This window comes from Lutra lutra, chromosome 17, assembly GCF_902655055.1.
Source record: "Lutra lutra chromosome 17, mLutLut1.2, whole genome shotgun sequence".
NCBI classification, from domain to species: domain Eukaryota; kingdom Metazoa; phylum Chordata; class Mammalia; order Carnivora; family Mustelidae; genus Lutra; species Lutra lutra.
In genome coordinates this window covers 57499478-57526136 of record NC_062294.1, presented here as the reverse complement: position 1 = coordinate 57526136, position 26659 = coordinate 57499478, and the positions used below count along the sequence as shown (strand labels likewise).

The 26659-nt window shown below is 60.3% G+C and overlaps 4 protein-coding genes across 5 annotated transcripts; 2 read left to right on the top strand and 2 right to left on the bottom strand.

The window, feature by feature from the left end:
* Positions 1–3392: 3392 nt before the first annotated feature.
* On the top strand, positions 3393–7728 carry UBE2S (ubiquitin conjugating enzyme E2 S). The gene is made up of 4 exons (XM_047711374.1): positions 3393–3615; positions 4229–4376; positions 5653–5843; positions 7257–7728. The coding sequence occupies exons 1-4, from the start codon at positions 3613–3615 to the stop codon at positions 7584–7586; spliced, it is 672 nt and encodes a 223-aa protein (XP_047567330.1). The 5' UTR covers positions 3393–3612; the 3' UTR covers positions 7587–7728.
* A 9256-nt stretch (positions 7729–16984) lies between these two features.
* RPL28 (ribosomal protein L28) lies at positions 16985–19084 on the bottom strand. The gene is made up of 5 exons (XM_047711040.1): positions 19037–19084; positions 18693–18787; positions 18482–18605; positions 17220–17338; positions 16985–17117 (listed from the first exon to the last, which is right to left on the bottom strand). Exons 2-5 carry the CDS (start codon positions 18771–18773, stop codon positions 17028–17030), a joined length of 414 nt encoding a protein of 137 aa, XP_047566996.1. The 5' UTR covers positions 18774–18787; positions 19037–19084; the 3' UTR covers positions 16985–17027.
* A 49-nt stretch (positions 19085–19133) lies between these two features.
* TMEM238 (transmembrane protein 238) lies at positions 19134–24164 on the top strand. 2 transcript variants are annotated; one of them, XR_007123866.1, is made up of 3 exons: positions 19134–21346; positions 23818–23898; positions 24040–24164. XR_007123866.1 is itself a non-coding variant. In XM_047711039.1 (2 exons), exon 1 carries the CDS (start codon positions 20806–20808, stop codon positions 21337–21339), a length of 534 nt encoding a protein of 177 aa, XP_047566995.1. In that variant the 5' UTR covers positions 19136–20805; the 3' UTR covers positions 21340–21346; positions 24040–24164. The 2 variants fall into 2 exon arrangements, 1 of the variants encoding a protein (XP_047566995.1); XM_047711039.1 differs by lacking the exon at positions 23818–23898 and having other exon boundaries at positions 19136–21346.
* Positions 24165–24569: 405 nt separating this feature from the next.
* On the bottom strand, positions 24570–26276 carry TMEM190 (transmembrane protein 190). The gene is made up of 5 exons (XM_047711037.1): positions 26186–26276; positions 26058–26093; positions 25598–25723; positions 25442–25526; positions 24570–25353 (listed from the first exon to the last, which is right to left on the bottom strand). The coding sequence occupies exons 1-5, from the start codon at positions 26238–26240 to the stop codon at positions 25113–25115; spliced, it is 543 nt and encodes a 180-aa protein (XP_047566993.1). The 5' UTR covers positions 26241–26276; the 3' UTR covers positions 24570–25112.
* Between the last annotated feature and the right edge of the window lie 383 nt (positions 26277–26659).

The window sequence follows — 26659 nt, the reverse complement described above, 5'->3', positions numbered from 1 at the left end:
GTCCTGGAACACCTGTCTGCTCCCACCGATCTGCTGAACCTGGGAGGGCGTCAGAGGGATTGATTTTCCAAGCATCAGAGGAAGCCCCTAGCGCCCGAAAGCATGTTTGTTCCAGGGTGAAGTCGGCCCTGCTGTCTAGGGGTCTGTGGAGTGGGCCCAGAGCCCACAGTGTGTCCTGGCCAGTGTGCCCATCACTGGGGGTACTGGTCCCTCGCAGGGCGTGTTCACCTGTGCAGGACAGCCACCCCCACCCAGGTGAGCGCCGCCTTCTGCTCCTGGAACACAAAGGAACTGGGTTCTCCTTCATCAGCCACCGTAGGCCTGTGGACACCGAGCTGAGACCGCAAGGCCACCAAGGGCAGAGGCCAAACAGCCTCAGACAGGGAGATGGAGGCGCCTACAAACGAAAACGGGGGCAGAGATGAAGCTGGGCAGTGAGGGCATGGACCGTGAAGCCTACTGACACCCAGGCTCATGCCTGCATCGGGACTTTGTGCCCCTGCCTGGAATGGTTTCCTCCAGATTCCCACAAAACGTGCTCCCTTGCTTCCTTTTGATCTTTGCTCAAATGCCTTCTTCTCCGTGGAGGTCCCCCCTGCCCAGCCTACCTAAAATTCCCTCCCCCGGCGTTCCGGACACTCCTTGCCCTGCTCTAACTTGTCCGGTGATGAGTATCACTGCATCCTCCCAAGTTGTCTTACAAACGAGGCTCCCATCTCGGCGCTGAATCAAGTCTGCATGCATCTGGGGCAAATCGGGACAGCTGACCACGCGGCTCTTGTACTTGTGGCTTCGCTCTCTCTGCCCTGCTGGAGTGAGCGCCCCAGGAAGGCACCGCTTGGTCTCCTGTCTTGGTCACTGCTCCATCCCAAGACCCTGAAACAGCACCAGGCAGAGGTGCTGGCTTCCAGAGTTCAGCCCACATCGTCCAGTGCCCCGAGCCCTGCCTGTTCCACTTCTTCCACAGCTCTTGCTCCCTTCCATGCACCCCAAGTCTTACTTATCTGTGGACTGTTTTATGTCTGCCTGTCCCCGCTGCAGGACAAAGAGTTACCCTAAGCAGCCAGGATGGTGCACTGCACACAGCAGGCACCCCGTAAATACCTACTGAACAAATGAACACCTCTGGTCCGTCAGGCACTCTGCCAGGGGCCGGGGAGATTCCCTGCTGTCCTGGGGCTGGTCTGCTCAGAGGGGACCCGGATAAACACACAAGCGATCAAGAAATGACAAATTCTGACGGACCCAGATCAAAAAGGGGCACATGAACAAGCGTGGGAGTGGACCGGAGGGACGACAAGTGAGCTGAGGCCATGAGGAGGGAGAAGACAAGGGACCCACACCCACATGTCCTCCTGTGAGACCACTCAGCTGGCGCTGGGGACCCACAGAAAGGCAGCCCAGGGGCCCAGGGCCGGGAGTTTAGTCAAGCGTAGTGGGGCAGAAGACCCTAGTGAAGTTTTCAGCACGCACGGTACCTGTCGGGAGTGAAACTCCAGGCGTCGGTAAACAGCCACCTACCCAAGGGCCACTCGGGCACCACCCGCCTCTGTAAACAAGCGGGACTGGAACACAGCCCCGCCCCGGGCCTTGGTCTGTGCACTGGCGAGGCCCCCAGGGCTGCAGCAGGACCCAGTCCTGGGTTAGGTCGCTGACCCCCATTTTAAGGTGACTGTTCAGGACACAGGCAGCCCTTCCTGCTCCCCCACACCAGGTCTTGGTGACCGGCACCGACGCCCATCCCCTCTCCCAACCCCCAGGGGCATACACCTGCGGCCCCGACGGCGTCTCCGCCGCTCGGCTGCAGACCCTCCCCGTCGCCTCTCTGCTCCTGCCCGGACTGAAGGAAAGAACACCCTGCTTCCCGCCGCCTGGGCTTGGGACCTCCCTGCCTCTCCCCGGGGCGTCCTCCACCGCCAAGCTCACTGACCCAGCCCTGCCAGCTGCCTGGCCGGGACGAGGTACCTGCTGTCCCTCTCTGCACGCTCTCCCCGCAGCTCCAGGTCCCCACCGCCCCTTTCCGCCCCCGGCGGAGGCACCCTTCTTCCGTCGACCGCAGTCCTGCCGTCTGGCCTGGCTGACCCTGGTTAGCAGCACGGGCCGCAGGCCTCCTCGCCTTCTGCTCTGCTCAGCCCGCAAGCGCCCGCGTGCGCAGCCCCAGCGCCGCAGTCCGGAGCCCGGTCCCCCCGCGGTCCGCACGCGCAGCTGCTGCAAGCACCGGGCGCGACGGCCACCAGGCACCCCGAGGGCAGAGTCGGGCCGCGGGCGTGCGCCGCCATCCTCAGCGCCGTCAATGGCACGCGCTCTCGCGGAAGGGCCTGGCCTGCCCCCTCGGCCTTGTCCCTGCCGGGGTGTGGGGGCTGGGGCGGGGGCTGCGTGAGGCAGCCGAGCTCCCTTCCCTTCCTTCAGTGTCTGCGCACGCCCCTGGGCAGAGTCCCCTGCACCCGCGAACTGCAGGCCTGCGGTGGAGGCCGGGGGCCCGTCGCGCGCAGGGCCGTGCCTCGACCTCCCTCCCGCGCATCGCCAGGGACCCCAGCGTCCACCTTCCACGTAGGGAGACAGAAGCCCGACGGCGTGACCGACGCCGGGACAGGCTGCCAGGCCACAGGCGGCCAAGCCCTCAGGGCGTGCGGCCCGCTCCTTCGTCCCCCGCGACGCACGACACGGGACACGGGGCACTGCCCGCACAAAATGGCGCCTCACAGAAAAATGCAGCCGACTCCCAGCGCCCACCCCCACCGCGGCCTGGGGAGCGGGCACGGGGGCCGCGCACACGGCGTTTGCATATACAAAACCGACGAATTTCGTTGGCTGCGAGGGGCTAGGCCCGCACTAGGCAAGCCCCCATTGGTTCCATTCCATTCGTCCCCGCCTCCTGACACCGCCTTCTCTGCCAAGGGCTGTCGCCTATGAGCCTCGTGACGCCAATCTACGATGGCGCCTCCCTATTGGCCAGTCGTCCTTCCATCATCCGTTTAAACCCCCCGAGTCCCGCCCATCCTGGCCTTGCCCCGGCTCCGCCGCCGACCGTTAGTCGCGTGCGCGAGTTCCTGGGCGTCGGGGCACGCGCGCGTACGCCGGGCAGAGGCGGCGTCTCGTTCAAACGAGCCAATTAGCGGTCGCGTTACCCCTCGCGTCTTGTCCCCCTTTTCCCTCCCTTCTCAGCGCCTCCATTCTCCAGGGACCCCATTACGACCCTCGCCTGTCCCCATTGGCCAACCCGCCGCGCGCCCCCCTCCCCAACTTCTCCGGCTTCTTCCCGCAGCTTACGGGAAGAGAGCGAGCGCCTCGAACGCCGAGGACCGTGCGCGGTGACGTCACGGGTCAAGGCGCGGCGCTCCGGAGCCGCGGGGGGGGGGGCGTGGCTTACGGTGGATATAAAAGGGCGGCAGTGCGCGCGCGGCCGGCTCAGTGCGGCCGGGCACTCGGGGCGGCAGGAGTTCTAGGCGCGCTGCGCGGCGGCTGTCGCTGTCGGAGGCAGCGGGGAGTGGAGCGGGGCCGCCGGGGCCTCTCCAGGGCCGCAGCGGCAGCAGTTGGGCCCCCCGCCCCAGCCGGCGGCCGGGAGAGCGCAGGAAGGGGGCCGGGGGGACCCGCCCCCGGCCGGCCACAGTCATGGTGAGCGCGGAGGCCAGGCCTGGGAGGGGCGGCCGAGGGGCCCCACTGGAGGAGGAGGCGGGGTCTCAGGAGCCTCCCGCGGACCGCCCGGCGGAGTGGGGGGCCCGCCTGGGGTCCCGGGCCTGGAACGGGCTCACGGGCCTTCCTGGAGGCGGGGCAGAAGCGGAGCCTGGGTGGCCCGCAGGTTCCCCGGAGGGGAAGGCCCGACTGAGTCCCGGGGAGGGCTCAGGGACTTTGTGGCTCGCCCGTGGGTGTTCCGGGAGCAAGGACGCTCCGCCTCCGTCTCCAGCCCCGAGCTGGGGTTTCGAAGAGGGTTTCACCAAGGTTAGGTAGGGATGGGGGGACCAGGGTAGGCCTCGGGCGTACCCGGAACTATGGGGGACCATGCTGGACTATGAGCGAGCTTTGGATGCTTCTGGCGAAGGTGGACCCATCCACAAGCCCCTCGAAAACCGCCCCCATGTCTAGTGGGAGGTCAGCTTGGGATGGCCATCTGAAGCATACCGGGTGGGGGATCTGGGACGGCAGGTCAACACCAGGGTGCCCACTGCGTCCTTAGATCCTGCAAGAGGCCCCGACTCCGCCAGCTACTCACACTCTTCTCTGTGTCCAGAACTCCAATGTGGAGAACCTGCCCCCCCACATCATTCGCCTGGTCTATAAGGAGGTGACAACGCTGACTGCTGACCCGCCTGATGGCATCAAGGTCTTTCCCAATGAGGAAGACCTCACTGACCTGCAGGTCACCATCGAGGGCCCCGGTGAGTGTGGGATTGAGAGGAGGAGGAGTGTGCTTGTAGCGTTCTCTCCTTCAGCACGAGACAAACAGCATGCGGTTTCACCTATCCGTGGAATCAGAGATGCAAACGAACACCCAAAAGCAGAACTGGAACAAGACGGGAAGCCCCCATTATGAGTTGGGCTCTGCCAGGTGCTGGGGACTGCACAGAGACACCTCTTGGGGCTCACGGTTTATAGGGCAGGACTCCATAAATAACAAATCATTGGGGATATTTTTCCAGCAGGTAGTGAGAAAACCCTGATCCCCGAGAGGGCATTTAAGGGGTGCCTTAGCGGGTTCATCAGATGGGGGTTCTCTGGAGGGTGAGCCCGAGGACCATAGACCGACTCCTTGCTGCTGTGCCCGGGGTTCCCAGGACAGGGAACGAGTCAGACCCAGTGTCGCGGGAGGGAACAGTAGTAATCGAGTGATCACATGTGTAGTGATGTAGTGAGCTGTTTCTGCAAAGTAAACTGAGAAGGTCCCATGAGCGTGTGGCGGAGCAGCTGGTTGGGAGTGGGACGGTGGTGAGGGTGTCAGTGCTGCCCCATAGGCCGAGTCCTGAGGCAGGCGCCCTGGATACTTGGTAGAAGCAGGAAGAAGAGACTGAGGAAGCTTTTAGGGCTTGTAGGATTCTGGAAGGAGTTTGGAAAGGAAGCCGTTGGTGGGTTTCAGGCAGGTGTGAAGGCTGCAGTGTTCAGCTGATGGGGAGGGGTGGCCCAGAGACCATGGACACTGGTGTTGGGTGAGAGGTGAAGTGGCTTGGCCGGACTAGAAGGTGGGGTCAAATTCAGGAGGGGACCAGGAGGTCACCTGCCCAAGCTACCACAGAGGGATCTGGTGACCCGGGCATGAGGAACAACTGTGGGTCCAGAACCACTCCCCCTTTTTCTGTGACATGAGCAAGTTGGGGGATGAGAACCATTCACTGAGTGGGCAGATGGGAAGACTGGAGGTGACAGAACAGTCCCCTCATCTGTCTGCAGGCTTTCCTACCAAGTAGATGGTTTTCCAGAAAGACAAGTGCTCGCGGGAAGTGTCTGCCCTTCTTGGGAAGGGTGTGTGACCGAGACACTTGAGAGACAGGCATCCGGGGTGGCCGTTGGGTCGGCTGGAACCTGGCCCCATCCGGCCGTCAGGGATGCCCCGGTGTGGTGGGGGAGGCGGCGGAACACTGGCCTCCCAGCCAGCCCTGGAGACTAGGCGGTGCCAGAGAGTCCGAGCTTCCCGATCAAGCCCCCTCTCCCTCACTCCAGAGGGGACCCCTTACGCCGGAGGCCTGTTCCGTATGAAACTGCTGCTGGGGAAGGACTTTCCTGCCTCCCCACCCAAGGGCTACTTCCTGACGAAGATTTTCCACCCCAACGTGGGCGCCAACGGTGAGATCTGTGTCAACGTGCTCAAGAGGGACTGGACGGCTGAGCTGGGCATCCGGCACGTGCTGCTGGTGAGTTCTGGGGTGGCGCAGGCGCCTCCCTCCCGGACATCCCACTGATGTCTGAGCCATGGTGCACGGTGTCTGTTTGAAAATCAACCCTGAGGGAGTTGGGAGCTTCTGTGTAAAACTCCAGGTCCAGCTGGAAAATTCTGGAAGGGTCGGCAGTGTTTGAGCCAGGACGCTAAGTGCGGCTGTCCAGGCTGCGTAGTGCATGGGGCGTGTCTGCTGTAGGGCCATCTGTGGGCCTGTGTCCTAGACGCTCTCCTGGTGGGACAAGTCAGCATGCGGTTAGGGGCTGGTTTCCCTCCGGAGCCGAGTTCGCGGCATCATCAAATCCGCGTTCTCAGGTGTGCGGCCCGTTAGTTGTCGTCACCACTGTGGTTCTTGAGTATTTTCATGAGCCGCCCGCTGTCCGCCAGCAGTGATGTGCCCCGCGGGGGCGTTTTGTCTTGTCATTGTGGTATCTAGTGGGGCAGAGCAGGGGTCCGCCTGATGGCCCCCACAGCACCCTGTCGGCTGAGCCAGCAGGACACACCTGTGACCCCCACAGGCCGCTAAAGCAGTTCGGTCCCCGCCGGCTCCACCAGAAGAGCAGGGTCTCTTGATCTTGGGGGCCTGAGTTCAAACCCCGTGTTGGGCATAGAACTTACTTTTAAAAAAAAAAAAAAAAAAAAAAGGATTTTTTTAATGGAATTGCTGACAAGCCCTGGGGCAGATGGTAGGGGGATGAGGAAACACGGAGTTTCCTGCAGGGCAGGAGGGGAGGATTGAGTTCCAAGGTAAACATCCTCCTCCTCTCCCGGGAGTGTCCGCCACGGCTGCCAGGGACCCTGGAGATGAGCTCACAGAGTGACTGTGTCCCCAGGCATCCTGAGGAGCTGCAGTGTGGGGTCTGGGCCCAGCTGTGCGGGAGCGGCAGGGTCAGGGGTGCCAGGCCAGGTGCGCTGTGTGTCTCAGCAGCCAGGGAGCCGCTCTTACGGGCCTCGTTTGCGGGTCAGAAAGGTCCTGTCGCCTGATGGGGGCCGGGCATGTGTTGGGCTGAACGTGGAGGTGGGACAGATGCCACGGTGCGGGGCCACCGCTGGTCCAGCCAGACCCAACTCAGGCCCGCAGGGCTGCCCGCCGCACCTGCACAGAGTCCGTGCACTTTCGGCTTCAGCTCGCCCCTCGTTAAAGGGGCTCAAGAAGGCGTGTTGGGACTGGCTCCCACCCTGGACCTCCCTCTGGGTGCTCCTTGAGTACCTGTTCCCCCGTGGGCCTGTGCAGGTGACACTGGGCAAAGGTGAGGACACCGTTGTGACCAGGGCCAGAGTCTGCTTGAGGGGTGGTATTGAAAGCAGGGAACAGCCAGTGGCTGAACTCTGGAGGCTTGGGGGCTCGTGGGTGGCCTGCCTAGCCCTGACCTTGGCCCTCTCCCCACAGACCATCAAGTGCCTGCTGATCCACCCAAACCCTGAGTCCGCGCTCAACGAGGAGGCAGGCCGCCTGCTCTTGGAGAACTACGAGGAGTACGCCGCCCGCGCCCGCCTGCTCACTGAGATCCACGGGGGCGCCGGGGGGCCCAGCAGCGGGAGCACCGAGGCTGGCAGGGCCCTGGCCAGTGGGGGTGCCGCCCCCTCCACTGACCCCATGGCCCCTGGGGGCCCAGGAGGGGCCGACGGTCCCATGGCCAAGAAGCACGCTGGTGAGCGGGATAGGAAGCTGGCGGCCAAGAAGAAGACGGACAAGAAACGGGCCCTGCGGCGACTGTAGTGGGTTTTTCTCCCAGCTCTACCCCCTCCCCAGACCCCAACCCCCAACGCTGTCTCTAAGTTATTTAAATTATGGCTGGGGTGGGGGAGGGTGTGGGGCACTGGGACCTGGATTTGTTTTTCTAAATAAAGTTGGAAAAGCAGCTGCTCTGCCTCACAGACACTCCAGGACCGCTGCCTCTGCCACACTGGTCCCCCGGTCCTCGAAGTGCATGTGCAGGGCTGCCGTGGGGCGTGCCGAGGGAGGAGGGAGCCCCATGTCCCCGCTGAGAGCCGGGGAGCTGGGCCTGCACTCCATCACACTTGCCCTTGTTCTTTCCTAAAATAGGTGTGTGGCTTGGCAGGGTTCCTGCCTGGGACAGCCAGGTGACAGGTGTGGGCCCAGCTCAGGGTGACAGAGCACGTTCCATGTGTACCTGTGCATCCTGCATCCCCCTCCGCCGCTCTGCGGCCTGGGAGGGCTGTGCTGGCTGCTCCTGGCTTCGCAAGTGACGGCCCCTTCCAGTCCACGTCCCTGCTCTTCAAGCTGATGGGTTTCAGGCCCTCTGGCTGTGGGGGTCCGAGGCTGTCCTCCACTCTTGGAAGCTTCCTGGGTTATTCCCGTTGGGCCCCTCTCCCCACCCCTCTCAGCCTCAGGTGCCCACTTAAGGGCCGGGTCCTTCAAAGGCTCAGCAGATTGGGTGAGGCCTCCTGGGTACTCCTGTTTAACCCCAAGTGACCTAATTACAGGAACCATTCTGTCAGGGGACAGGTTCTGTTCCCCACCCCAGCCCCGCACACACTCTCCAGGGGAGGGTCAGAAGACAGGTGGCAAGTTAGCTTCGTGGACACAGCAGGCTGCCGTTGCCATCCGATCCCGCTTGACTGCGGGCTGGTGGCTCCTGTTCGTCGCAGACATCTGGCGGGGCCAGAGGCGAAGGCCGCAAAGCCAGAGCAGCAGAGTGGGGAGGAACAGAGCGGGTCTTGGCAGAAATCAGTGAAGGCAGAGAGGCTTTAAATTGGCTCGTTGTTAATTAACAAAAATTTCGTGGTCCTCTCAGGATCACTAAGAGGAGGGAAAACATGTCTGCGTGAAGACTCGTAGGTGAGCTTTCGCGGTTGCTTAGTAATAGACGAAAAGCGGAAACCACCCAAATGCTCCAGAGGTGAGGAGTTAAACAGTTCCTAGAAGGGAACACCACTCAGCAGAATGTTAACACCAAAAATACTGCTCAATGAAGCCGTCTACACTGTCTGCAGAAACGTGCCAGATACCCGATGCCCCATAGATGAAGCCTCACACCAGGCGCTAGGGGCTGGAAGCAGGGCCTCGGCCGCAGGGGATCAGGGAAGACCTGGGGAGCGTTTTGGGGTGAGAAGCATACTCCAGATCTAGCATACTCTTGGTCATTCATGGCTGCATGAATTTGTCAAAGCTCCAACTAGAAGTAGGCGTGTTTTTGTGTAAACTATATCCATGATGCCTATTTAGATACTTTAAAGTCTGCTTGTTTCTCTAGAGAAGGGAAGAGAAGTCAGTGGGACAGAAGATACTTGCAAGACACGGAACCAAAACAGACTAATCACAGTATATAAAGAGTCCTTACAAATCAATAAGAAAACACAAGAGTTGGCAAAAGCCCTTTCAACACGTCACAGAAGAGGAAATCCACGGGACTGCCAAGCACGAGAAGACACTCCTCACGAGCTGTTGAGAGAACAGTGTAAGCCGGAGCCCTTCCCAGGTATCCTTGCACATACAGCGCAGGCTCTCACCGTTTGTCCTAATCACAGGCAGTGTACACGTGGTCATACATTCAAGAAACGATGCCCAGAACAAGAAAATGGAACTACCGTTGCTTCTAGCAGCAGGAAGAAACGACAGATGTCACGATCACTCAAACCAGCAAGTCATGCAAGATTCCCCCAATTCAGATGCCTTTGAGCATGATTCCAAAGCAGGCAAAAATAAGTAAAATAAGTCATACAGCTGAACAGGTAAGTAGGTGGTAGAACTGTACAAGCAAAATTGTTTCCATAAAGCTGGGGATTCTGGTGACCTTAAGCCCATGAGGAACCCAGGAGGGCCTCTGAGGACTTGGTAGGCCTGTCTCTTGGGTGGTAATATAAAATAATATAATTATTTTCTGTATATATACTGTACTTTTCCATATATATACATATATTTATTTATTGGATAAAGAAGATGTGGTATATATATACAATGGAATACTATGCAGCCATCAACCCCCCCCAAAATCTTGCCATTTGCAACGATGTGGATGGAACTGGAGGATAACATGCTAAGTGAAATAAGTCAATTGGAGAAAGACAATTATATTATCTCTCTGATACGAGGAATTTGAGAAACAAGACAGGATCATAGAGGAAGGGAGGGAAAAATGAAACAAGACGAAACCAGAGAGGGAGACAAACCATAAGAGACTCAATCTCAGGAAACAAACTGAGGGTTGCTGGAGCGGAGGTGGGTGGGAGCGATGGGGTGGCCGGGTGATGGACACTGGGGAGGGTATGTGCTATGGTGAGTGCTGTGAATTGTGTACAAGACATGAATCATAGACTTGTACCCCAAAACAAGTAATACATTATGTGTTAATTTTTTAAAGATTATTTATTTGTGGGGCGCCCGGGTGGCTCAGTGGGTTAAGGCCTCTGCCTTCGGCTCGGGTCATGATCCCAGAGTTGTCGGATCGAGCCCCGCATCGGGCTCTCTGCTCGGCGGGGAGCCTGCTTCCTCTTCTCTCTCTGTCTGCCTCTCTGCCTACTTGTGATTTCTGTCTGTCAAATAAAAAAAAAAAAAAAAGATTATTTATTTGTTTATTTGAGAGAGCAAGAGAGCACAGGCAGGGGAAAGGAGCAGAGGGAGGGGGAGAAGCAGACTTCCTGCTGAGCACAGAGCCAGGACTCCAGGATCATGACCTGAGCCGAAGGCAGATGCTTAACCAACTGAGTCACCCAGGCGCCCCTTTTTAACGGTTTTTATTTTTAAGTGACCTCTACACCCAGCACAAGGTTTGAACTCAACCACGCTCCACCAAGCCAGCCAGCCTTGGGCTCAGGTCATGGCCTCAGGGTTCCACATCGGGCTCCTTGCTCAGTTGGGGTTTCTGCTTCTCCCTCTCCCTCCTCTCCTGCTTGTGTTTCCTCTCTCACTGTCTCTCTCTGTCAAATAAATAATAAACAAAATCTTAAAAAAGATTTTATTTGTCAGATAGAGAGAGACGGCACAAGTTGGGGGAGGCATCCCAAAATTTTTGTTTAAAATAGGATACCAGGGCGCCTGGGTGGCTCAGTGGGTTAAGCCTCTGCCTTCAGCTCAGGTCATGATCCCGGGGTCCTGGGATCGAGCCCCGAATCAGCCTCTCTGCTTAGGAGCCTGCTTCCCCCTCTCTCGCACTTCTCCCTCCCCCTCTGCCTGCTTCTCTGCCTACTTGTGATTTCTCTCTTTCTGTCAAATAAATAAAATCTTTTAAAAAAATAAAATAGGATATATGTTGGGCCCCTGGGGGCCTCAGTTGACTAAGTGGCTGCCTTCTGCTCAGGTCATGATCCCAGGGTCCTGGGATCAAGCCCCACATCGGGCTCCCTGCTAGGCGGAGAGCCTGTTTCCCCCTCTCCCTCTGCCTGCCACTTTGCCTACTTGTGCTCTCTATCTCTCTGTCAAATAAGTCTTTAAAAAAAAATAAAAAATAAAAGAAATAGGATATGCGTTGGGAAGCTTGGATGACTCAGTCCGTTAAGTATCTACCTTCTGCTCGGGTCATGATTCCAGGGTCCTGCGATCAAGCCCCACATCAGGCTCGTTGCTCAGCGAGGAGCCTGCTTCTCCCTCTCCTGCTCCCCCTGCTGGTGCGTGCTCTCTCACTCCCTCTCTCTCTCTGCAAATAAATAAAACATAAAATAGGATATGTGTTACTTGCTTGCATGTGAATTTAATGCTTCTGGAAGAGTACACTGGAACCAGGAATACTAATTGCCTCAAGGAAGGAGAGCTTAGGATACCTCGTGAATGTAACTCTTTCAAAAAGTAAATTCTTAATATTTTTTTTAGGTAAAAGTTTTTACAAAGGGAGGCACCTCGGTGGCTCAGTCTGTTAAGCATCTGCCTTTGGCGCCGGTCACAATCTCAGGGTCCTGGGATCAAGCCCTGCGTTAGGCTCCCTGCACAGCAGGAACCCTGCTCTCCCTCTCCTTCTGCCCCTCCCCCTGCTTGCGCTCTCTCTTGCTCTATCTCAAACAAATAAAATCTTTTTAAAAAAAAGGGCGCCTGGGTGGCTCAGTGGGTTAAAGCCTCTGCTTTCAGCTCAGGTCATGATCCCAGGGTCCTGGGATGGAGCCCCGCATCGGGCTCTCTGCTCAGCGGGGAGCCTGCTTCTCCCCCTCTCTCTCTGCCTCTCTGCCTACTTGTGATCTTTGTCTATTGAATAAATAAACAAAATCTTAAAAAAAAAAGTTAAAAAAAAAGTTTCGGGGTGCCGGGTGGCTCAGTGGGTTAAGCCTCTGCCTTCGGCTCAGGTCATGATCTCAGGGTCTCAGGCTCGATCTCAGGATTGAGCCCTGCATCAGGCTCTCTGCTCAACAGGGATCTCTCTGTAAAATAAATAAATAAAATCTTTAAAAAAAAAAAAGTTTCTACAAAGAAACAGCTCCCTCTCGTTCCCATGTCCCCGACACCCTGTTCCCTTCACCACGGACAACCACTGTTACCAGATCCTTGTATATTTTTCCAGAGAAGTTCTACACGAGCGCGAGCAAATTTAAATATGTATTCTATTAAGCCCACTCCCTTTTATTTTTGCACGGCACGCAGTGTCTTGTACGCAGCTTGCTGCTCCTTGCTTTTTCTTTTTTCAAGATTTTATCTATTGTGGGGGTGGTGTGCAGAGGATGAGAGAATCCCAAGCAGAAGTCCGCACCAAGCGCTAATCCGGACGGGGGGGCTCAGTCTCACCACCCCGAGATCAGGACCTGAGCCGAAATCGCGTCAGATGCTAAACCGACAGAACCAACGGAGCCCCCCGGGCACCCCCGCTCCTTGCTTGGTTGGCTGCCCCGGAAGTCTTGGAAGTCTGAGCACAGCAGCACCTCCCTGCTCTTCGCCGCCGAGCGCCCCATCATACACACGTGCCCCGATTTCTAGGGCACGTCCTGTTGGCATTGACCAACAACGCCGCAATGAATAACCTTTAGACGCGGGCCATGTGGCCTACAAGGGAACAGATCTTTAAAGCAAATCTCAGCAGTGACGTTACTGTGCCAAAGGGTACATTCGTCTGTTATTTGTACAGATGTTGCCGAACTGGTCCCCGTGTGGTCTGTGCAGTCCGTGCTGTCAGCAATGCTCCTATCCTCCTATGCCCGCACCAGCACTCAGAGCTTTACCTGACATGGGGATTTTCCGACTCTGACAATCATAAACCGTCTCGGAATTTTATTTGAGAGGCAGGGAGAGAGAGAGGGAGCAAGTGAGAGTGCAAGAGCAGGGGGAGGGAGAAGCAGGCTCTCTGCTGAGCAAGGAGCCCATACCGGGCTCCACCCCAGGACCCTGGGATCATGACCGGAGCCAAAGGTGACGCTTAACCCACTGAGCCACTCGGGTGCCCCATTTTAGATATTTTTTAATAGGCCTTTTTTTTTTTTTTTTTAAGAAGAGTTCTGGATTTCTGGGACACTTATGAAGACAATACAATGTTCCCCATTGCCGCCTCTCTCCCATAAATACTGCACTAACGTAGCTGCAGAACAAACCCGCTGGTTCTGCTGGGGGAGAGCCCAGGGCCAGGGATGAACAGAGAGGAGGGGTGGACTCAGCGGGCTGCTCGAACCCCGTATTTATGAAAAGTTTCCAAAAAAGATAAACAGGTTGCAGAACTGGGAGCTGGGATCGTGAGGCCCTTCTCCTCCTGGATACTCTCCATTTGGACATCTCCAAACCTCATACGCATGCCATTCTCCAAATGGAAGACTTACACACACACACACACAGGCCGGAGCCCGCACACGCAAGCTCAGAGCCCCGGGCTGTTGGGGTGTGTGGATTTAGCACAGGTGTTCAAAGCGCTCTGGAAAACCCCCAAGCATCATTTTGCTTGTGGGCAAAGAGTTACAGATCTGGAAAGACGTCTCAGGTGGTTTGAGTCCATCCGGTCAAAATAACTTCTAATGGTAAACATTCATTCCTGTGAAGATTCATGAGAACACCACACGGCCATCTTGCGGGGCTCAGGAAGCAGGGGCGGTGGCTGTGCGCAGTCACCGATGAGGGAACAAGGGCACAGAGAAGTTGAGCCGTTTGCCCTGGCTTGCACAGCCAGTGAGCGCAAACGCAAGCCAGCTGCGACACGCAGAGAGCCCCAGCGGATCTCCTGAGCTGGAGCAGGTGGAAGGAGAATCCAGGCCAGCCCCCACCGTGAACACAGCACGTCTCAGCCCCAAATCCCCAGCTTCCTGAGTGACGCTGTGGGAGCTGCCATGGGTGTGCCCTACACTCAATTCTGCAAATATTCCCAGGGCTAGCTCTGGAGGCAAACAGCAAACAAAACCAGTGTCTGCTTCAAGGAGCCCTTGAAATGATCCTATCTCACACCTGTGGAAACTGAGGCATCAAGGCACTAGGTGACCCACCCAAATGCCCAGAGCTGGGGGCTGGTAAGGCTGCCCTGACAAGGCAGCCCCACTGCCTTGGCCGCTCTGAGACACTAGCCCCGATGGGGGAGGTGGGCGGCAGGCTGGGGGGGGGGTGGTCTCTCTGTACCAGTCCCCTCATTGTCTCCTGACTCCTCTGTGTCAGCTGGGGAGTCAGTGTTGGTCTTGGGGTTCCCTTGCTGTGAGTCATCTTTCTCTTGCTGCTTCCAGATTTTCCCCTTGTCTTTCAGCATTATTACTGTGATGTGTCTGGGTATTTGAGGGTTTTTTTTTCTTTTTTTGAGTGTGCAGCTGGAGGGGCCGGGGTGGGGGGACGAGAGAATCCGAAGCAGGCTTCATACGGAGCAGAGCCCCACACAGGGCTCTATTTCATGCCACCCAGATGCCCCGAGGCATTGGAAACTACCTGTTTTCCAATTTCCACATGAACACAGTCACTTGTGAGAAAAAGCTTTGAATAGATAGCCCCATGCCAGTCACACCTCAACATGTTCTCTCGGAGAACTTGGGAGAGATGGAAAGCTGAAGCCTGGGGAGAGGACACCACGCGTTTGAGTCCGCAAGCACTGGGGACTCGGTGGAGAACTGCTCCCTCCACCCACCCTTCTCCTGGTTCTAGCAGGCCAGCGGCATCCAGATGCCTGGTGTTGTCTCCCCAGCCCAGCCCCCTCGATGACGCCCGCAGCCCAAGCCCACGTCGCAGACACTGAGGCCAGGAGAGGCCACATGAGGGAGGATTCAAATACTTCTATCGAAGATGCCAGCAGCTAGGCCTCCACGTGGACTGAGGACTCCGGGGCGGACAGCCAGCACCAGGACAGGGATGAGCAGAGGGCTCACAGCTATGAGCCTCACACACTTCAATGACCAGTACCTACCGAGCACCGTCCAAACGCTGGGGTCCTGGACCCCGCCGTGGCTCACCAGCACGGGGCACGTGCATTAGACGGCCATCAGTGCTATGGACAAAAATAACCCCAAGGTGGAGGAAAAGCTACAACTTCTAATGGACAGGTCAGGAAAGAACTCAGGTTTAGGTGACATGTAGCAGGTGGGAAGCACCTTCCAGGGGGAGGAACAGCAAGTACAGATGCTCTGAGGCACACCGCCTGGTAGGGTGGAGGTCAGCTTAGGCAGCCGTGGCCAAGGGCCCGCTTCTCATTTGCAGAGAGGAGAACCGCGGGAGGGTTCTCAGCAGGCTTAGAGCCACTTGACTTAGTTCCAAAGGGCTGCCTCTCCATCTGGGTCAAGAACAGACCCAAGTGGGGCAAGAGTGGAGGCTACTCCGAGTCCAAGCAAGACCGGTTTCTATCAGAAAAAGGTCCGGTTCCCATCTGAGGACTGAGGAAAGCTGGGAGGAAGGGCCTCCTCCATCCCGATCTCCGTGTGCAGGCAAGCAAGGGCAGCCCCTGGAGGCAGGGGTCTTGTCCCAAAACAGGGCCTGTGGAGGCAGATGCCCTTGGCCACAGAAATCGGGTGTGGGGACACAGAGCAGGCCGCTGTCTCAGGACATGGTCTCCAGAACAGTAGGGACCAGGGAGGCGTCTTTTCAAAGCCGGATCCGTCACCCGCTGAATGCTGGCTGGCACGTGGCAGGTATGCAGGAAAACGGGCCAAGGCAGGGACAGTGGAGAATCTTTGCCCACAGGAGCCTTAGTGACTTCATCTGTCAAGTGGGGCATGTGGGACATCTGGGATGAGATGGTTGAAGTACACAGGCGTGCATATGCGCGCGTGTGACTGCGTGCAACTGAGTACCTTCTACAAGACAGCACTCGGTCTACCAGGCACTTGCCATGTGCAGCCCCTGCTCAGCTCTTTGCTTCCCTTAACCCAGACTTCTGCCAAGAGCACAGAGAAGTCCTGGTCCATGCCCAGAGCCACCCAAGTAGTGTCCTTGGTGGAGAGGTATGACCCATGAGCCATTACCAGTTTTAACACCAGAAGGGAGGCAGGTAAGGGGTGAGTGAGCAGCAAACCCAGAGAACCTATTCTAGCCCCCAAGGATGGCAGACAAGGGTTGTCTGGGGTTGATGGGGTGTTGGGGGGGAGGGGAACCACAGAGAAGTGGCCAAAGCAGCACTGCTCTGGGGTCCTGGAAGCACTGGGGAGGGCTGGGACCTGACGGTACACAGGAGACAGAGCCCGGAGGGACGGGGCACTCACACTGTCCATCCAGCAGGACACAAACAGGTGGTGCCCAGGTTCCTACCCAGGAACAGGCCGTTTTAACAGCCTGGACCTGTGAGGACTCTAGACCTGCGCCTGTGCCCAAGACCAGCGGCTTCCAGTTCACACCGGGAGCATGGTACACTCCTGCCCCACAGCTGTCCCCCCTCTCCTGCAGGACCTGGTTCTCAATCCCCGAAGGGGGCAACCCCGACCTGCTTCCTGCTTCCGCAGTCTCCAGGCCACACCCCTCCCCCAGCCAGGTCCACAGCCCAACCCCAGAGGACGAAGCGCAGACCCTTGGCCAGGATGCCCAGCCCTCAGGTATGGGCTCTCAGTGGTCTTTCTTGAAGCGGTCACGTGTCTACCAAGAGCCTGGGATCGTGAGGACCGTAACAGAGGCGGCTGCTGACACGCACACGTGTGCACGGGTCACCCCTAATGCAAGGACCCAGACCGCGCCCCATCCCCAGGGGCGGGAATGCTGGGACAGAGCGGCCCTGACCGGGAGCTGCACGTGGGGGCACACGGTGACACGCAGGCACACACGCGGGGCAAGGCCAGGGCGGCAGAGGGAGGCCCAGGTGAGGCGGCCAACTGCTTTATTGCTCTGGGGTGGGGCAGGGGCTCAGGAGCTCTTGGTGGGGCGGGCCCGCTTCCTCTTCACCATCACGGGCTTCTGGCTGCGCAGGATGGCACTGGCTCTGCGAATGGCCGCCTGGGGACAGGGAGGAGGCTCAGCGCACCGCCCCGTTCCGGAGCGCGGGCTGCCGTCAGCAGAGACCCTCCTCGCGAGCCGCCCTCGGCCGGCCCCACTCACCATGCGCAGATCCGGGCGGTACTTGTTCTTGCGGATCATGTGCCGGACACTGCTGAGGGTGGCCCTGGCGTTCTTGTTGATGGTGGTCCGCACGTAGGAGGTGGCAGGTTTCCGCTGGCCTGCGGCGGGGGCGGGGCAGGGGTCCAGGGCTGAGTGTGCCAGTGCGCTCTCGCCCCGCGCGGTGAGCCTGGGCAGGCCCCTCTGCGCAGCCGGCGCCACCCACCGCACGGTGCTCGGCCGAGCACCGTGCGGTGGGTCCTGTCCTGTGTCCCTGCCGTGAGACTCCCGGCCAAGGTCCGAGGCACGGCCGGCCCCACCCCAGCGCGGCCGTGGGCCCCACCTGCTGCCCTCTTCCGCCCACCCTCCAGGGCCCAAGCTAGCCCGCCTGGAGCAGGGGCCGACGGAGCCGGAGGCCTGGCCCGGCCGGAGAGCCAGGAGGAGTGCGCTAAGGCCAGGGCGAGGGAGAGCCCTGCGGCAAGCAGCCCCCAGCCGCGCACACGGCCCGGCCCGCCAACCCGGACGAGGACACGAGGACGAAAGCCGCCTCCTCGTGCGCAAAGCTGCGGGCCTCACTCAGGACGTAAAGTGCGCCCCACCTGGGGATCCGGCGTCCCGGACCCCGCACGGCAGACGAGGGAGAGCGCACCCGAAGCAAGGACCTTCCCCGGACGCGACTCCCAGCCCCCGCCTGCACTGAGCCGACCCCAGGCCAGGGCCGCGGTCAGTCTGTCCCACCAGCCCAGGGGAGGCAACACCCACCCGAGAGGCGCCGAGCTTTCAGGGCCCCGAGCCGCACTACGGCTCCCGGAGCAGGAGAACCCGGAGAGCTCGCTGGCGAGGAAGGTAACCCCCACGGGGCGCGGAGTCCACCGGAGCCACCAGGTCACCCACCCGCCACGCGGCGCAGGAGGCGGGGCTCCGCACCCGACCGGGGACCGGGACAACCCGCAGCAGAAGTCAAAGGCCCTGGGGCCGCGCTCGCCCACTCAGCCGCAGCTGCGTCCGGAGCCCCCGGGTCCGCGCGGCCTCTCAGACCCCGAGAGCCCGTCCAGTGGGGCCGGGCGGCCGGGGCGCTCCTGGACGCACACAGCGGGCCGGGGTCCACCTGCCCCCGGCCGGCGCGGCCCCCACGGCCGGACGCGGACGGCTGCCTGCCCCTGAGCCGGCGCAAGGGCTCCCCGGGCTGACGCTCCACCCCGGCCCCTCCGCCGCCCCGTGCGGCCCGAGGCCGGGCGGGACGGAGCGGGGCCGCGGCTGCTCACCGGCTCTGCGCTTCAGGACCACCACCACGCCCTTGCCGTCGGCTGCCGGCTCCACGCCCACGGTCTTGCGGTGAATCAGCCCGTTGTAGCGGAACGAGTTGCGGGCTTTCAGGTTGTTGGGCTCCTGCGGAGGAGGGCGCGGCGGGGCCGTGAGGCGGGGAAGCGGCCCCGCGACCGCGGCGGGCGGGGCGGGCGCGCGGGCCCCACTCACAGTGCTGTAGGTCTGCTTGTTCCTCTTGATCAGGAAGCTGGAGCAGTTCCGCACGACCATCCACTGCAGGTGGGCCGACATGGCGGCGGCGGCGGCTGCGGGAGGAGCGGCGGGCGGCGGTCAGGGCGCGCGGCGGGCCGGGGGCGGGCCTCGCGGCCGCACCCGCGCGGCAGGGGCAGGGGCGTGACCGGACGCCGCGCCGGCGGGGGTCCCCGCAGCGCGCGGCGGGGTCGAGGGGCGGCCAGGGACACAAGGGGCGCGGCGACAGACGCCAGACAAAGCCAGAGGCCCCGGGCCTCGGGCCAACGAGACGACCACGCGGTCGACAGAGAGCCGCGGCTCACCTCCTCTCGCTAGCGCAGCCGGAGACGGAAAGAGACAAGCAGGAGGCGGGACGACGACTTTAATATCCACACGCATTTCCGCTTCCTGTGTGGGCACGCGCAAGGACTCGCCTGTCCTCGCCTCCTCCCGTCCGCCTGCGAGCCGGATCGGTAACGTTCGGCTGCTTCCGCCAGCCGGTCGCCAACCACTCGGAGGCCTTCGGAACTGTTCGGCTAGTGACCCCAGGGCGTGTCCTCGGAGGCGGAGCACCCCCTTTCGAGGGCCCTTCGTGTGTTTTCGGAAGTGCAGCGCTGGATTTCCGAGTAGGTCCAGTTCGAGAGACCCTAAGTCCCTTTCTGAAGGGGTTTCTCTCCAGGGTTGCTCACCAGCGCTTGGCACAGTATAGGTGCTCCATAACTATTTGTTTTACGTCTGAACGTGCGGATGCGTGAGTCACTTAAGGCCAGCTCCAGGGTCTCCGGATGCTTCCGGTCTTCTTCGCGAGCTCTCGGCTCTTCCCGACGAGTGCACAGAGGCCCGCTCGGGCATTTTCGCAACCCTTCGGAGACGCCCTCCCGGGTCTGTTCGGAAACACTCGTTTTCCTTCGGGCCACGTTCGGAAATCTGCGGCTGATGCGGGTAGATTGGGGTCGCCCTCCGCAGGCGATCTCAAACGCTTTAGTCTGGAGAGAAGCTGGACGTAATCTTCTAGCGGACTGACCACCCCTCCGCCCCAGGAGGGCGTCGGTTCCCCCGAGGACGAATCGTTTGGAGGGGGAGGGATTTGCCTTAAAAGCTCTTGGTTCCTTGGGGGGCCGCATCTGTTGGCCTCTGCCCCGTCCCCTCTACCCCCAGCCCGCCCGCAGCCGCACCCCTTAAACTCTCTTGTTTTCTGTTGCCACGGCCCTCTTCAGGGGCAGGAGACCCGCGTGATGAACCCCGGGTCCTCGGCCTCAACAGCAAGGGGCTGGGCGCTCGGGGGGGGGGGGGGGGGGTGGCGCTCCGGAAACCCCGGCTCACCAAACGGAACGGCCATGGCCTCTGTCGCCCCCGCGAGTGCAGCTGGACCTGGGACTGTGTCCGGGAACTCCATGAGGTCCCCCTCCGTGTTCGGGGGCTTCGCCCCTAGGGAATCCCGGCCGTCCAGAGGCATTGGGAGAAGCCTGGGGGCCCGCCCCGCTGCCCGCACCATCGCCCCCAGGCCCGAAGTGGGTGCGCTCAGGGCCGGGAGTTCCATCACCTCCCAGGGGCGCACGGGCCACCCCAGGGGACCGGCAATAAGGGAGAGAAATCTCAGCTCCCGAGAGCCCCGTGTTTCCTCCATTAGGGCGCCCTGCCCGCTAACTCCGGCGTCCCGGGGCTCCGGGTCCAGGCGTCTTGTCTGGTCCTTGTTTTTTGACCCCACCTGTCCCCACCGCGGGGCCTGGGGCGCAGAGGGCCCCGCAGGCAGGCGCTGAAGAGAAGCAACGTCCGGGCTCCCGGAGCACCCCACGCTGCCTCCATTAGGGCACCCTGAGTTTTGAATGTGTTCCTTCGCGCTCCTTGGGGTGCGTAAGGCCCCTCCCACCCTTATCCGGGAGCCCGGCTGCCCCCTTCAAGGTCTCTGAGGACCAGGACGTGCCCAGAAACCAGGGCCGGGGCACCCCCCGAGTCGGGCCCGTGTGCACCCCAGCCAGCTCAGGTGACCAGGAGGGCGCCGGGCACACCTGGCGCCGTCCCCTGACCCCGCCCCGGGCCGGGCCGCACCCCGGAAAGCTCTCTGGGGGAGCCAGCGCGGCGCAGCAGGGCCATGGCAGCGGCGCCAGCGGTGGGCGTCCCGCAGGGGCCCCCGCCGGGGGCACCGTCCCCGCCGGCCGGCGCGCCGGGGCCTGCGTCCGGCCTGGGCCGCTGCCGGATGGCGCTGTTGCTGGCGGTGGCGCTGGACGTGGCGGGCATGGCGGCGCTGCTGACCGGCGTGTTCGCGCAGCTGCAGGTGCGCGGCCGCGACTTCGGCGACCTGCTCATCTACTCGGGCGCGCTGCTCGTCTTCCTGAGCCTGCTCGGCTGGATCCTCTGGTACACCGGCAACATCGAGATCTCGCGCCAGGAGCTCGAGCGCGACTACGGCCTGCGGCCCTCGGCGCTCGCCCGCCTGGCGCGCAAGCTCTCCCGCCGCTGGTCTGCGCCGGCCTCCTCCTCCGGCCCGCGCGCCGCGCCCGGCTCTCTGGGAACGCGCCGTGCCGCCCGCGCGCCCCCGCCGACCGCCGCCGGCTCCCGCCGCGTGCGCCTGCAGCTCGCTACGCTCGAGGCCGGGCCGGGGGCGGCGGGCGCGGGCACCGAGTGAGCCCGAGGTGAGGGGTGGGGCAGCGAGTGGGGCGGCAGGAAGAGCTGGAGAGAGCTGGAGAGGTCGGGGGGGGGGGAGAGCTGGAGACTCGGGGTTCGGGGGAGATAAAGAGACAGGAGAGGAGCTGGAGAAACGGGAGGAGAGAGGCAGTGGGTAGAGCTGGAGAGACGGGGGAGAGCTGGAGACACGGGGTTGGGGGGAGATAGGGGAAGAGCTGGAGAAAGGGAGAGCGATGGAGAGACAGAGGGAGAGATGGACGGACAGCTGGGAGAGATGGAGAGACAAGCCAGAGATGGACAGACGGGGGGGGGGAGGGGGGAGATGGACAGTGGGGAGAGATGGAGTGGGAGAGAGCTGGAGAGACAGCAAGAGAGGGGGAGAGCTGGAGAGACGGAGGGAGAGGGGGAAGGAGATGGGGTGGAAATAGAGGAGAAATGGAGAGATAGGGAGAGAGACCGACAACAGGGAGGGGAAAACAAAGGACCAGATCAAGAGGAGAGTAGCAGGGCCCAGAGGCTGGAGCTTTGGACCGCAGGCATGAGTGCAGATTTGGAAGAGACAAAGAGACCTTGCCCCCCAGTTGAGGCCTAGAGAGTCACTACTCACTCGCCCCCCACTTAGAGACCCTGCTCCACACTCCAGCCCCCAGGGGCACCAGGTCCCTTTTAATCCTCTCACTGTAACTGAGTTTCAGGGGCCACCACCAGTACCGTCCCCATCCCGGGGGAGGACACCGAGGCCCAGAAAGGTACCATCTCTTGTCCGAGGGCACACAGGTAGGATTCTTCTAAGAGTGAGGGAAAGAGCAGAACACCAGGAGTGTGAGACCCCGGAAAGGAGCTACTGCGCATCCCTTTCCTTTTCTCTCTCCTCTGTTTTCTCTCCTCTTTCCTAAACACACACTCTCCGGCTTGTACTCCTTTGCTCAAATTTCTGCTGTGGCTCCCTGTTGCCCTCTGATTAAAACCCCTGCCACTCCCTGGGCCCCACAGGTTTCAGCCCCACATCTCCTTCCTTCTTTGGGTTATGACGCCATCCCTCAGTCCACGGACAGCCAGGCTATCTGAAGTCAGTTGGCCTCTGTTTGTCGTCTCCCCCTACAGCAGGAGTGCCCTTGCCATCTGTACTCCACATGGAAAACGTCCCATGTGCCATTAAGCTCCAACTCAACTCTCTGCCTTTCTCTGGGTCTTCACAGTGTCTGCGTTACCCCGTTATTGCTTGTTATGTGTCTTGTGGGGTCTGTGTGCTGGTTTTGTCTCTCCCGCCGGACAGGGAGCATCCCGCTGGTAAGGCCTGGGTCTCCGGTGCCTTCATTCTTAGCATCGCCCCGCAAGCAGTAAGCTCAGGAACTCAGAGAAGGGTGATTGGGTTGGTGGGTGGATGCGTGGACGGACGGATGGGTTGTTTGACTAGTGGAAGGATTGGCTGTCTTTCAGATGGCTGGACGGACTGGTGAATGGATGGGCGGATAGAGGGATGGATGTTCAGTTGGTGGATGGATGGATATGGTTAGATTGAGGAATGGGTACAATTCATCAGAACCGGTGAGTGGGTGGTTCGGGCACGTAGATGGGACGGTAGATGGTTGGGTTGACCCATGGATGAACCGAGAGGAGGAACAACGTCAACAACGGACGAGTGACTGACCCAGTTTCTCAAACGGGAGTTCCCCAAAAAACTTAAATCCTGATGTGCTAAGACCTCTGTATGTGAAGAATTGAGCTGTTCTCCTATGGATCCTGAATGTGCTTCTTTGTGAAAACAGAGAATAGTCCCTCCCATCCTCTGCTGAGCTCTGCAGCTCAGAGGAGGAGATGGGTTTAAGACGAGATGCATTCTCCCACAAAAATCAGGCCAAGAGTTGTAGAACCACCTGCCAGCAGTGAGAGTCCTTTACCTTGCCCAGAAGTCTAACTGGGATCTGCTGGAACTACCTGCCAGAAACGTGGGCCAAGCCAACTGGTGTGTGGGCCCCTCTTCGAAGGAAGACAGGCCTGTTAGTTCGAACACGGGACTCCTCAGTGGGCGGAGTCAAGGGCTTCCAGCACTCGAGGGCCAGAGAACTTGAATTTTTTTTTTTTAAGAATTTATTTATTTGAAAGAAAGTAGAGAGCCTGAGGTGGGGGAGGGTCAGCGGGAGAAGCAGGCTCCCCGCTGACCGGGGAGCCCAATGCGGGACTCCAGGATCAGGACCTGAGCCCAGGGCAGTTGCTTAGCCAACTGAGCCACCCAGGCACCCCGGTGTTGAATTTTAACACAGGGACCTGGAGATTCTGGCCCGGGTCCCTCCCTCCTCCCTCTGAGACCAAAATGAATGGAGTCGACAGAGCCACCAGCAGCAGCCACTGCCAGGTTGTGTTTTCTTTCTCTGTGTCTGTCTGTCTGGGTCTCCTGTTTCTCTCTGTCTCTCTGTCTCTCATCCCCTCTACATGTCTTCGTCTGTCCTCGCCGACTTTCCTGTCTCTCATTCTCCAGCTTGTGCCGCTGGCCCCCAGGGAGGCAAGTATGCCGGCCCAGGTTGGCGGTGGAGAGATGAAGGAGCGACCAAGCAGGAGTGTGAGTCAATGTACCAGGGGCCAGAGCAGCAAGAAAGGGCTCCCTTCCCTTGCCCCTCAGGCCGCTGGTGGTGAGCCCTGGGAACACGTGGTCCCTGGGAGAGGTCCAGCACAGCCACTAACCCTGTTCTTCCTCCTGCAGACAGCCCCACGGCCCCACCTGTGAGGACGGGACTGCGTGTGCAGCTGCACCCACCACCATCTGGGCCACCAGGATGCCTGCTTGTCTGCCCCTATCCTCTCTCGGATAAATGGCTCTGCCTCCTAGCGCCGTGTGTCTGTCTGGGAGAGGGACAGTACTGGGGCCTGGCCACACCCACAGAGGGGCTATCCACGCCCTTAGGGACCTTGGAGCCCAGCTGCACACAAGCCTCTCGTGGAGGGGGGTGGGAGAGTGGCGCCAGGACCTTGAACCCAGACCTCCCCCCGCCGGCCCACACCCCTCTGTTGGTATGGCAGTCCTCTGAGAAGCAGACAGAGGGACAAATTAGACTCGCCAGGTATTTATTGGGAGGAAGTACCTTAAAAAAGAGAGAGAGAGAGAGATTTATTTATTTTAGAGGGGGGAGGGGCTGTGGGAGAGGGAGAGAAAGAAACTCCAGCAGACCCCCGCCAAGCAAGGAGCCCGGCAGGGGGCTCGAGCCCATGACCCTGAGATCGTGGCCAGAGCCAAAATCAAGAGTCCGCACCTTCTGAGCCACCCAGGTGCCCGGGAAGGAAGTGCTTGTAGAGGGGACCTGGTACGGGGTATGCCCTGACCGAGGGCTGGGCAGGACAAGTCTTGTACCGTATTCGCTTTCTGGAGAATTTTCACCCGGCCACTGGAGAATCTGAGAGTAATGTTGTCCACCGGGGGTGGCCTGTGTCCCGCAGGGAGCCCTGCCACGCTTGGGCATCGGTGGGAGGTGTGCTGGCAGACAAGGCAGGATCCCAAGGGTCAGCAGCCAAGGCTATCTGTCAATGGTGCTCCTGCAGGAGGACGGCGGGCCACCCCCCACCGACCCACCGTTCCCTGGTTCCAGACTCCACTCCGCCCGGAAACCCCATGATCACAGCCCAGTCCCTTTGTGCACACACACACACACACACACACACACACACACACGCATGCTTCCTGCCCCGGAGCTCCTGTGCCTCCTGCTCCCATGGATCTTAGAAAAGAGACCACGCGTCTATATGCTATATCTGTATTGAGAGGCCCCCCCAGGGGTGCCCCTAATCTTCGTCCTCCGCCCCTTCTGTTTCTTCACCCCCTTCTGTCGTTCCTTCCCCTTCGGTGGCCCCTGACACTTCCATGTTCCCCTCCGGAGTAATAGAGGTTGGTATGCTGCCTGCGGACGTCTTCTTTTCGCTCGAAGGCCCCCTGTCCTTGGATAACAGAGACACGGTCCTCGACAGGTCACATTTGCCCTTTAAGAACCCTGGAAGGTGCAGCATATCTCGACGTTTGGCCCACCTGATGGGGAGGGGGTCACACTCAGACTTGACCATCTGCCCGCTCCTCCAGGGTTTGGGAGCCCACCCTCAGCCCCAACCCCACTTGCCAGAACAAGCAGATGCTGGAGATCAGGAAGAGGAGGCCTCCACATGTCCAGCCCAGCGCCCACATGTGCTTTCTCCGCATGGTTTCTGCACAAAGGAGGCAGGTTTGAGGCCCAGGAGTCTCAGTGGCCCCGGGGACCCAGCTTCCTGGCACTCACCATCTGGCCGCTGGTGGTAGCAGACCCCATCACGATAGCAGCACCGGAGACGCAGACACAGATTGGGGTTCTCGATTGCCGCCTGGCCCCCACAGCTCTCCCGGTCCCATACATCTCCCTCACAGCCTTGGGACCAACCACAAGGGCACCTACGTCACAGATTCTGACCCAAAGGCCCCAGAACCCCAGGACCTCAAAGTCAAGCTCCTGGCCTCCTGCCGAGGGCTTACTCTGTGGAGGACCCAGGAGTCCAGGCTGGCAGCCCCCTCCTCCCTCAGACCCAGGAGCCCAGACCCCCAGCCCCCTCCTCCCTCAGACCCAGGAGTCTGGGTCCCCAGCCCTCTTGGCTCAGACCCAGGATCAGGCCCCCAGCCCATTCTCCCTTTAGACCCATGGAGTCTAGTCTCCCAGGAGTCTGGGCTTCCTGTCCTTGGGGGACCGGGTTTCAGCCACTGCTCACTCCATGGATAGAAGAATCCTTGGATCCCATTCCCGTCTGCGGAGAAAAAGAGTCAGTGTTAGAGGGGCTGTAAGGAGGCTGAAGAGGCTCCGTGCTCGGCTCTCTGACCCTCCCTTCAGCCTCCTCACCTGAGCCCTGCATCAGCAGGAAGAGGCTCAAAGCGGGGATCCCAGAGCCCACCATGTTGCCTCCCCAGACCCTTGGGGCCTCTGTGGGGACAGACCTTGAAGGCCATCACCCCAGCAACCAGTGGGGCCCCGCCCACCTGCCCACCCCGCTTTCCAGGTTCCAAGTTCTGTTGCTAGGGAGCCCCCTTAGCGGTGGGGAAGGAGGAAGGGGGGTCACACTGGCCTGGTCATGCCTGGTTGGTAGGAAGTGGCTTCCTTAGCAACCAGGTTGAAGGGCCCACAGGGATGGGGGCCAGCCAACCTGGGCAGAAAGTAGGTGGGGGTCTAAGGCACCTCCTGCCTGCCAACCAGGGGACCCCAAGTCACGGGGCCTGGGAGACCTTCCTGCCAGGGAATCCCTCTGCTTGGTAACCTGATGCCTGCAGGGCAGCCCCAGGTGGCCCAAAGTCTCCAGAGATGTCGTTGCCAGGGGTC

Bases quoted from the DNA above. Each gene is read 5' to 3' on its own strand.
- TMEM190 (XM_047711037.1), bottom strand. From the start codon at position 26,240: ATGGTGGGCTCTGGGATCCCCGCTTTGAGCCTCTTCCTGCTGATGCAG. The intron at 25,724-26,057 runs GTGAGCAGTGGC...GTTGGTCCCAAG, and splicing joins AGGATTCTTCTATCCATGGA to GCTGTGAGGGAGATGTATGG. The intron at 25,527-25,597 runs GTGAGTGCCAGG...TCCTTTGTGCAG, and splicing joins CTACCACCAGCGGCCAGATG to AAACCATGCGGAGAAAGCAC.
- RPL28 (XM_047711040.1), bottom strand. From the start codon at position 18,773: ATGTCGGCCCACCTGCAGTGGATGGTCGTGCGGAACTGCTCCAGCTTC. The intron at 18,606-18,692 runs GTGAGTGGGGCC...CCTCCTCCGCAG, and splicing joins ACAAGCAGACCTACAGCACT to GAGCCCAACAACCTGAAAGC. The intron at 17,339-18,481 runs GTGAGCAGCCGC...CCCCCGCCGCAG, and splicing joins GGTCCTGAAGCGCAGAGCCG to GCCAGCGGAAACCTGCCACC.
- UBE2S (XM_047711374.1), top strand. The intron at 4,377-5,652 runs GTGAGTGTGGGA...CCCTCACTCCAG, and splicing joins GGTCACCATCGAGGGCCCCG to AGGGGACCCCTTACGCCGGA. The intron at 5,844-7,256 runs GTGAGTTCTGGG...CTCTCCCCACAG, and splicing joins GCATCCGGCACGTGCTGCTG to ACCATCAAGTGCCTGCTGAT.
- TMEM238 (XM_047711039.1), top strand. From the start codon at position 20,806: ATGGCAGCGGCGCCAGCGGTGGGCGTCCCGCAGGGGCCCCCGCCGGGG.